This window comes from Lycium barbarum, chromosome 6 (assembly GCF_019175385.1).
Source record: "Lycium barbarum isolate Lr01 chromosome 6, ASM1917538v2, whole genome shotgun sequence".
NCBI lineage: Eukaryota > Viridiplantae > Streptophyta > Magnoliopsida > Solanales > Solanaceae > Lycium > Lycium barbarum.
Genome location: NC_083342.1, coordinates 3,489,796 through 3,500,826, shown reverse-complemented (window position 1 = coordinate 3,500,826; position 11,031 = coordinate 3,489,796). Strand labels below are relative to the sequence as shown.

General features: G+C 31.7%; 1 protein-coding gene across 1 annotated transcript; it reads right to left on the bottom strand.

Moving 5' to 3' along the window:
* Positions 1-2,102: 2,102 nt before the first annotated feature.
* On the bottom strand, positions 2,103-10,735 carry LOC132600498 (uncharacterized). The gene is made up of 9 exons (XM_060313711.1): positions 10,299-10,735; positions 6,567-6,756; positions 6,288-6,421; positions 6,066-6,178; positions 5,211-5,451; positions 4,426-4,578; positions 3,208-3,287; positions 3,020-3,069; positions 2,103-2,401 (listed from the first exon to the last, which is right to left on the bottom strand). Exons 1-9 carry the CDS (start codon positions 10,698-10,700, stop codon positions 2,253-2,255), a joined length of 1,512 nt encoding a protein of 503 aa, XP_060169694.1. The 5' UTR covers positions 10,701-10,735; the 3' UTR covers positions 2,103-2,252.
* Between the last annotated feature and the right edge of the window lie 296 nt (positions 10,736-11,031).

Here is an 11,031-nt window from a genome sequence, read left to right as displayed (position 1 = left end):
CTATGAATATTGAGAATCTACCATTAGACATTCCTATCCAAGAGATCATGAACAATGGGTAATTCTTAGCTGAACAAATCGTTTCTATCAATATTGGGAATCCTGAGGAGTCTGATTTGCCTATTTGGACCATTACTGGTCATGGATCCTTTACCGCTTCTTTAGCATGGGATATGGCAAGGCAAATAAAAGAGAAATATCCTCTTTTGAAGAAAATTTGTCATAAGTTCATACCTTTCAAAATGTCCTTTCTTATGTGGAAATTGTTGAAGAATAAGCTGCCTTTTGATGAAGTTTTATGCAACTTTAAGCAAAATGTAGTGTCAAAATGTTTTTGTTGCAGAATACCTCAACTAGAAACTATCCATCATTCCTTTGTTGTTGGCGATGTTACTAAAGAGCTTTGGAAATTATATGGGAGTCCTCTTGGTATTAGATGGGAAGAGATTCCTATTAGAGTTTATTTGAAGAGATGGTGGAAACTGAAGCCTAAAAATACAATGCATCAAATTTTCCTTCAGACCACCCCTTTAATGGTTTGTTGGGAAATTTGGAAGGCTAGATGTGCAGAGAGATACAACAATACCAAATGCTCTATGAAGAGAATTATATACCAGATCTTGTCTCATATGAAATGGATCCTAAACAAGATCAAACCTGATAGAGATTGGGGGACAGATTGGTTTACTATTTGTGATCAGATTTTGCAGTTGACTCCGAGGATTGAATGCACAATGATAACGTGGGAAAAGCCAGAAGGGATTTGTGTCAAGTTAAACACTGATGGAAGTAAAATTAAAGAGAGACCAGCAGGAGCAGGGGGCATATGCAGAGATAATGCGGGGGAATATAATTATGGCCTTTACTTCTTCACTGGGAAATATAATTAGTAACCATGCTGACGCCAAAGCTTCTCTTCAGGGATTAAAATGGTGCAATCAAAATGGTATTGAGAAACTGATCCTGGAAGGTAATTCTTTGTTGATCATCAACATGTTGAAAGGAACAACAACCCCACCTTGGCATCTAAAAGATACTATTCTTGAAGCTCAAAGACTTGCTCAAACCATGGACTGTCAATTTCATCACTGTTTTCGGGAGGCAAATCAAGTTGCTGATGTGTTGGCAAAATGAAGCATCAACAAATTGGACCATAATTTCTTCTCCTTGGAGGAGCTACCACAAAGTGCGAGAGGACCTTACAGACTGGACCAAGTACAGATGCCCTTGCCGAGACTCAAACATAGGAAACTCAACTTTTGGTGATTGTATAAAGCCGATAAATTACTAACTGGTGTAGGCTATTAATAGAACCTCTTCATAGTAGGTTAATTTTGTTATGCAGTTGACAAGGTGGAGGCTTGGATGTAAATCCACCTCTATGTAAAGAATTGATTCTGGTTGATAATGAAAACCCAGCTACTGGGAAATTGATTCAAAAAAATAATAAAAATAACGTGAATTCATTATTGGTCTATCGATCATCTTAAAAAATATTTGTTCGATCGCACGAAGCGCGGATAAATTCACTAATAAGAAATAAAAGGGAATAGACATTAAAAGTGTTTCTTCCTTGTCGATTTTTTGAAGTTAAAGGACTTGAGTGGTAGCAATTGACGAACCTCACAAGCATATCATTGTTTAACATCTAATAATGTTGTGTGTGCATGTGTGTTTGAGAGGGGCCCTAAAGTGCTACTTCTGTCGTGTCAATTTGTGAGGTGCCCTTTGGATTTTGAGAGTTAAATGAGTTTTTAAATTTTATCGTAATTTTTTCATGTCTTTTAAATATTTTGAATTTTCAATCATTATTACTTATAAGAATTGCTACGTAGTTTTCAACTGTGTAAATTTTATGTCTAAATTCACAATTAAAATTATACAACTTCCCCCTCAAAACCCTAGTGCTGCCACGTAAATTGTGACAAAATTATTAGTATTTCTCCTTTCGATATCCCCTTGAAATATGACTTGCTGTTGTAGGTTAAAACTCAATGAAAAGTGTATCTTTTTTCTTATATTGTCACTATATAAACCTTAAAACTCTATTGCAATTTCTTGATTATGAAGTAAGATTTATAGAAGGATAAAGAGAATTATAATATTGCTAATTGAGAGATTCTTCTCTTCTGCTTCAAACATGTAATTCATTAATATATACTCATTAACCTCATGCGCAATGAGAGCAACTTCTTTTTTCCTCCTTTTTTCTTTCTTTATGTTGTGAAAGATATAATAAACAGACTAACTGGTTAGGGCTTTCTGCCATTTTTGAGGGCGTTGAGATCAGCATAGTACTCTGTTATCCATCCTTCAATGATTTCAACCTCAGTGTTCCTTTGCATGGTTAACCATTCTGGATCAGTTGGCTTTGCAGAAAGAATGTCTAGACAATGGGAACCTACAAAAAAGAAGAAAAAAGAAAGAGGATTAGAGTCAACATCTAAACGAGAAAATAATTATTCTTTGATTTTTCATCCTGTGTTTGGAGCATGTTTGAACTCGATTAATATGGATTTGCGCCTTGTTAGGTCCATTAAAGGGGGAAGAGCTCGGATAAAATTCACAAGCAACCACTTTTCAACTCTTGTAACTGGAAAAAGTTATTTATCTTGGAGTTTCGCTTGTGGAATTTGAAATTCTACGATAGTGACTACTTTACAAAGATATAGCCGAAAAGTGGTTTGTGAGCGCTATTTCTATGAAGCGCATCCTACCAAGATTATTTTTCATCTTCAAGGCTCGAATACCAGACCTTTAGTTAAGAGTGGAGGGAACCTATCTATTTTTATCAAGTCGCAAATTAATATTTAACCAAAAAATATTTACTTTATAAGCGATCTGATTAAATAAATATCTATTTTCGTATATATAGATGAAATTAAATGTTACAACTCATAGAGATTCTAAAATTTCATTATTGATGTTGATGCCTTTATTAACATTTCCGATTCTATCAAAACAAACAACGTGAGTTCCTTTATTACTACATTTGTTTGGCAAGTAAATAATGGCATACCGTTACGCGTGTAGACAGCTCGTAGACTATGAGATATGTCTTTCAAAACCCTAAAACAGAAAGAAAAGCACACACAAAGGAAGAATTGATGTAAGAAATAGAACGTGAAGTATGTCAATAATTCGAACATATGTCACCAAATAGAAAAAGGAAAAAATTTTGGGGAAAAAAAGAAAAAGAGCACGTACCCTGCGCTACTATAAGGATCCCTTAGCCCATTAGAGAAAATGATGTTGCTAGCAAACCTATGAAGAATTAATTCTATGTCCTGCAAAATTCACTCATGTAAGATTGTAAGTTCACATATCTATATACGAAACAAGAGTTAGTAACATGACAAAACATGCATAATGATAAAACGTTGTAATTATTACTAGAAGATGTGGTTGAGTGGTTACTATTCTTTCATTCTTAGTAACTGCAGTCTGCAGAGGCGAATTTAGGTAGAAAAATTGGGTCACGTGCATGAAACCATAGTTACTCGACTAAACTCTATATATTATGTGTATAATTTTGAAATATATCTAATATTAACTGAATATACACACGGTCAAACTGGGCCGAGTGGATATATCACTGATTAGGGGCTGGGTTTAATTCCTCAAGGTCAGGGGATCAAACCCGAATTGATGCACTTTTTTGTTTTTTATTTTTAAAGCAACTTTTACCTTCCCCTTTTTATATTTTTTCTAAACCCTTTTTCTTCTTTAATTCTAATTACCCAAAAGAAAACATCTTCATTTTTTATATTAATTCTAATTACTATTTTTTCTTTATTTCTAATTACCCAAAAGGCAAAAGAAATATACTTAAATGAAGCACAAGCGCTGGACATCCAGAAAGCAATGGTGAACTCATCCTCATAAAATTCTGGATTCGCCTCTATTAATAAGAGGTCTCGTGTATGAGCCTTCATAAGAATGAAGTCATCTTTGGTAGAAAGCGTTTTACTCCTAAAGTGGAAGTAGGACGTCTTGACTGTGTTTCTCTGGACTTACCAAAAATTACTACCGCCATCATAGCAGATCCTTAAAAAATGCATTACTTTTGGAAAATGCATCATGCACTCATCGATATTTTGAAGAAGTCCGAGCAACATAGCTTCTCCGCACAAATTCGGATTAATCGGACTCCAACACGGGTACCAAACTATTAAAAGACCATCAGAAAAACTCTCAACAAGCCAATTTCTAACGGACCTCAACCAAAAATTTATTTCAAAAAGTCTCTTCTTTTCAATTATATATATATGTGTGTGTGTGTGTGTGTGTGTGTGTGTGTGTGTGTGTGTGAGTGTGTAGATAGTACGTATATAATTATATATCGGGTGAGAAATCCGAAAATAATAATAATGAAAAGTTTGTAATTATAGGAGTAAAAAATTGAAGTATGAAAAAGAAGTATACATGTCCTCCATAATAAGTTGTGATCCAATGTGGACGAGGCGAGACACCGTACGTGCTCTTGCAATCGTTTATGAAGTCATCTAAAATGAAAGGATCTGAAAAGAACATATCATTTTCGCCACACCCTATAGGCATCACCATCTCACTGCATGTCTGCAAAATAATTAGACGAGTTATTAGTTTCTAAATTATATTTACTTCAAAATATCTTTAAAATAATTTAGTACAACGAAATTGCCAGACAATATGTGTTGGCTCAATTAAAGAAATAAGAAAAAAAGAAAAAAACCAAAACACTAACTCATTTTATCTTTGAATAATGAAGTTGCGTAAAATACAATCACATCATCTTTTATAATAGTAGAGGTGTTCGGGTCAGCTTGCTAGCACCTCGACTATTTCATTAGGTATTTGAACTGGATTTCTCAAAGGTTTGTACCACTTCATTTACCACTTTAGGCCACATCCTTATTGAGTGCTTGCTAGGTACTTGCTACTTCCCCAAGCAAGAACTAGGTAGATGGGATGAAACACCGAGTGATTTTAGTCTTTGATATGATTTGACCCCTGGTTTCTAAGGTCTGTCTTGATTTTATTGATCACTATTCCAAATCATTAGGCGCTCACAATCAAATGATTTATAAAGTACTTATAAGTAAATCTCTATAAACACTGATTGTAACGGGGTAAAAATATAGTAACTGACTTCAATATAGTATAAACTTTATCTATATACTATTACTTTATATAACTTAAATCCTTAGAATAAATTGGTGATTACTTACTTGCCATCTCCATCCCATGCTTGTTTCACTAGGTATGTAGTTTGTGTCGTAACAAGACTGATTTCCTTCATATGCAACAACTCCAGCATAAATACGATCAAGAACATGACTTCCTTTTGGTGCACCATCAATTCCTCCACAAACCACAGTCACTGGGTAGCTTGGTGGCCTGTCATACTGAGCAGCATCTGAATATATTGTATTCAAATAATCCTTCAACTCAAATGAATCATTCAACTGCCTGAAACTCCCATGAAATTCAAGATTAGATAAATATTGAATATATATAAATAAAGAATTAAAAAAAAAGAGTTTAAGCTATTACACCATCATAATTGGTAAATACTTATCTGCATCGAATATTTATACAAGATCAATGTCAGATAAGTCTTTTATATATACATCTATTACTTAACTATGGTGCACTGATATATGTATTTTCACTTTAAGTTTTAGTTTGTAAAGTTAACTTCATTAGGTTGGTGTCAAAAGTTGTGGTGAGTTTTTACCTCATCATTGTTAAAAAAATAAAAAATAAAAATACACTATCAAATCACCAAATTTGAAGATAACACAAGTTAACTACTTAAGAAAATCAACCTGATGGTGTAAAAATTTCTTATACTGATAAGTCACTCAAAGTCAAAGATATTTACTGGTACGTCTCTTAAAATGTGGGATATCTGCGAATAAATCTCCTTAAAATATGAGATGTATAATCTCTAAAAAAAAAAAAAAAAGATCATTACATTTTATAACAAATAAATGTGATGTGAGAGTACAAAATTCCTAATTAACAGTAACTTAAACTCCTTTTGAAATATAGGAAAGAGAACAAAAAAAAAAAAAAATTACGAGCAAGTCTTGAATTTCCGAGTGAGATGGGAGAGTCCATTTTTCCTAGAAGCAATCTTGTCAATTATAGACCATGATTTTCGTATAGTTCGGTAACAACTCATACTAGCTTCCTGAAATAATTATGGAATAACTTGTTAGTAATTAGGAAAAAGGAAAATAAAATAAAATAATACAATAGAGGACTTATTAAAAGTATGGAAAACTAAATAATTGTCTTACTTTAAAATCCTGAGACACAATCGAATAATATCCATTTTGTGGAGTGATATTATCAAAATAAAGAATAGGAGCTGATGAAGCTAAAGCACCAAGAGCTATATGAGGATACTTCATTCGAAGCCACGAAGCAAGCACTGGAAAAAAAAAACATTTCAAAAAAATAGAAAATAATTTTAAAAAAAGAAATAAGAGGAAGAGTTTTGATAATATTCAAACTAGAAATTAATTGCAAAGACTAAAAAAGAAAAGGAAATTAAGAAGGGATTTTTTTTCTCTTACTTCCTCCATAGGATCCTCCAATGACAATAATTGGAGAATTTTGTGCTGAGTATTTTTCTTTAATATGTAACAAAAGTTCTGCATAATCAGCTATAGCTTGTTCTGAATTGAAATAACCTCTAGTGTCTCCATCTTTTAGAGCTTCTTCCATTGTCTTCCCAGATGGTCTTGATTTTCCATAATACCTATGCTGAAAATAGAATGCAAAATAAAAATAAATATAAAAAATGAAACTCTAAAGCATAAAAAAAGAACTGATCCGAATTCGTGATGTGTCTAGCTCATGACTAAGGGAAAATGCCGAGTCAACATTTTCATCACTAGAGTCAAAATATAAAGAAGTAAACACATAAAGTAGTCAAGAGGATTCAACAGTAACATATAGTATACATATTGTTGCAGAGTCAGAAATCTCGCCAAAGGGATTCGAAATATAAAGAAACAAACACAAGAAGAAGCCAAGAAAATTCGACGTCTACTATATATACACATAAGAATAATAATTTGACCTTATATATTGAGTGCAATTTTCCAGCCAAAAGATTCATTTACGGCTTTACAACCCCAGCTCTGCCCCTAATCATCAGTATATATACATTAAAAATGAATAACCTATCTACACCACGCGCAGAACTAGAGAGATGGAATTCACAGGAAAATCACACTACAGATACAAGATTAATTTTTCGATGTATTGTATATAGTAGACGTTGAACCATTGAGTGAAAATTTGGGTTTAGTTACCGATTACCATTAACAATCACGAAACGTGACATAAACAAAAACAAATAAGACAATTGTGCTTTTAATTAATACCAGTGTCTATAAACGTGCAGTTGCACATTATTCTCAAACAATCTCAATAGTAGTAAAAAATATATTATTTGTAATTATATATATTTATTTTAGAACAAAGGTGCAAATATACTCCTCAACTTTGCGATTTATAGCAGATATACCTTTTGTTAAAGAAGTGGTGCATATGTACCCCTGTTGTTACACAAATGGTGCAAAATATGCCCTTTTCGCCGACGATTTTTCTTTTAAAAATCATTTAGCTTAATTTTAATAAAAAAAATGTCACATGGCTTTAAAAAAAAATAAGTCTATCCAACTAATTTTTTTGAAGCCACATAACAGCTTTTTCTAGTGGGTTGTCTGGTTAGTGTAAAAAGATATCTATATGGCTTTAAAAAAACAAGTCTACCCAATTTTTTTAAAGGAGCCAGACCCGATAAAAAAAAAATTACCACCTGATATTAGAAAACTTATAAGTCTACTTATTTTTTTAAGTCATTTGTCATTTTTTTTAAAAAAAAAAATTGAATTAGTGTCGGCATCCACTTCAAATAACTTCTTACGTAGCAACTCCTAGGTTTTCTTTAGTCTTCTATCTCTATCATTAGCAACTTCAATTTCCATAAGGTCTTCTTTAATTTTCTATTTCTATATTAACTTAATCGCCTATCATTAAACTAAATAATTCCATCAAGAATTAATTTAAGAACTTTCAAGAATTAATTTAAGAACTAAAAATACAAATAAAAGAATGAGAAATCATAATAGCCATACCTTCAACCCATGTTCTAATTGACCCAAACCTTCGGCAACTCACAATGATTGATACTCTCCAAGTAAAACACTTTTTGGATTTTCAGAATTAAATTTATGTGCTTATTAATTATTAATTAATTATTATTGTATAACCTTTGTGCATCTTCCGAATGACAAGCAATACTACTTACACATTAACGATAGGAGTCTTCCTAAACTATGATACTAACAACAGCTTAAGCGTAGACATTGTATGAGTACCAGCAGAAAATAGCTTTAATGAATAATATGAATCCCTGCGGGTATATACAATACGAATTCTAAATTTTACAATTTTATCTGACATGGAATTGTCTCCTTAAAAAGCTATTCAACTTTTAAAGGGCATAAAAGTCGTTCAATATTTGAAAGATATTTTTAAACCAACATTTAAATTCATGCTTTATAATAATAATAATAATAATAATAATAATAATAATAATAATAATAATAATAATAATAATAATAATAATAATAATAGAACTAGTCTCTATAGACGTGCGTTGCCATGTTAGCTTTAGAAATTGTTATTTATTAGAAAATGTGTGCAAAAAATAGTTAACAAAAAAAGATCGCATTACTATTAAGAAAATGTTTATAGTTGAGCTAGGAAATAGAAATCAATGTAGTACAAATCTAACTTCATAAACTTCAATTTGCTCTCGGGATAGTTCTTTGAAATACTTGATATTGGTTGGTTACATTTTCTTAAATTAACTCAAACGTTACGTTTCTGTATGATTCACTTTATTTGGTATAAGCTAAAGAATGAGATTATCATTCCCAATAAGAAGATAGGATGAAAAAGTAATACTAATAAATGAACAATAATGTCAAAAATTAAATTAGAGGTAGTTGCATTCGTATGTTACTTGATCTCAATTATTGTATTTAAGTTTTATTCAAGCAAAATGTTGTCATGTTAAAAATTTAAAGGAAACATATAATAAAAAACAAAAAAGACGGTAGTAAGTATTAGGGGTAGGCGTTCGGGCCATCGGATTGGATATGAAATTTTCGGTTTAGATATTCGGTTTTCGGATTGAAGAACTTACGATCCAAATCCAATCCAAATAAGTTCGGATTGGATTGGATTGGATATTTTAAGTTTGGTTTCGTATTATTCGGTTTAGATATTTCGGATTTGACTCTTAAGACTTGAGGCAAACTTATTAGGAATGAAATTCAAGTGTTAGTTTCATAGAGGTAAATCTAAATCTTAATGGCTCGGTAAAAAAAGTCTTCTAGTTCAAATTAGGATTAACAAATCCAAGTCATGGACAACAGAGTAAATCCGTACCAAATAAAAGCATTATGGAAAAGTGGAAATGACCAAAATAAAATCTAAGGATTCATCTGGAAAAATAACAAAGAACTTTGTCATGGGTGACACTAACGTGAGGCTTTTGAGACTTGAGAAGTAAGAAAACCCTATATTATTTTTTATTTAGTAGAGAATTGTATTTTGGACTTAATATTTTAATGGGTAGGACCTTAGGTACTAATCTATTGGACCTTTAGAAACTAGATTTATTAGTACTGGGCACATATGATATAGGTAGGGTTAGATATAAGGTATATAAATTTTGGATTTTCGGATATCCAAAAATCCGTAGTGCTAAATCCATATCCAATCCGAAATCCATAAATTTTAAAAATAAAATCCAAAGTTCAATCCATAATCAAAATATCCAAACCAAATATTTAAAAAGTTCGGATTTCAGTTTAGATTTCGGGTTGGCCCAAACTGTGCCCACCCCTAGTAAGTATTGCTAGGGAAAAAGTTTTGTCTTAGTTTTATTTTGCTAGAACTTGCTAATTTCTTAAAATTCAAAGATAATGAGTAAGTAGAGTCCTTAATCTTATTTCCTACTAACTCAAATTTATAATAAACGAAAAGAAAAGGATGTAAGGGAGTAACGCTGGTTTTAGGATTTTGGGTTTTTAGTTTGATTCGAAGCCCTAGATATTAGAAAATAATTAATATTATAATTTTATCCAATATGAAATGAATTTTTTAGAGAAGATTTCAACTTATAAGGGTGCAAAAGTTTTTTGATCAATCAACATTTATATTCATGGTTTTATAATACTGTAGATATAATATAGATAGATACTTGATGGAATTAATGAATTTACCTCCATGTAAACAAGAAGAGCCTTAAAACGAGGGGCAAAATCAGTGAGAAATCCAATTTCAAGAGGATCATAATCAATGGGAGATTCAGCACCAAGACAGGCAAAAATTGGAGTGCTCGAATTAGAACCACCCCAATACTTAGAATTAATTATGTACCTTTGCTTAAAAGTTGAATAACTTTTTAGTCCATAATTAAAGTGATCAAGTGTTTGTGCATAGTAATAAGTCTCAAATTCTTTTGGAAGATTTGAAGAAGAAGAAAAGGTGTTAGACTCATGACGTATATTTTTAAGAAGTGGTGTAAGTCTTGGGATTTTATGGGGTTTTGAAGAAATTGAGGTTTTTGTGAAGATGAATAAGAGAAGCAAAAGAAACCATTGGAATGAGAAAAGTCTATTCATCTTAATTGGAGAAAACACTTTGATAAAGAATGTTTCTTGGCGATTCTATCTATTGTGGATATATTTATAAGTGTTTTACTCACCCAGGTGAAGCATGATTCTATGGGTCCTCTAACAAATTTTTATCTTGGCTTAACGCATATGCGGCCTCTAAACTTTTTTTTTTCTTTTTATTTTGTCACTTTAACTATGTGTTGTTTCTATTGAACTCTTGAACTTGGTCTTAAGTGTATCTATCAAACACAATCCGACTTACATAACATAAATGGTGAGTTTCATTTTTTTAGTCTTGCATGTGAATGTCAATTCATATTGTACGTGGAAAAATCAA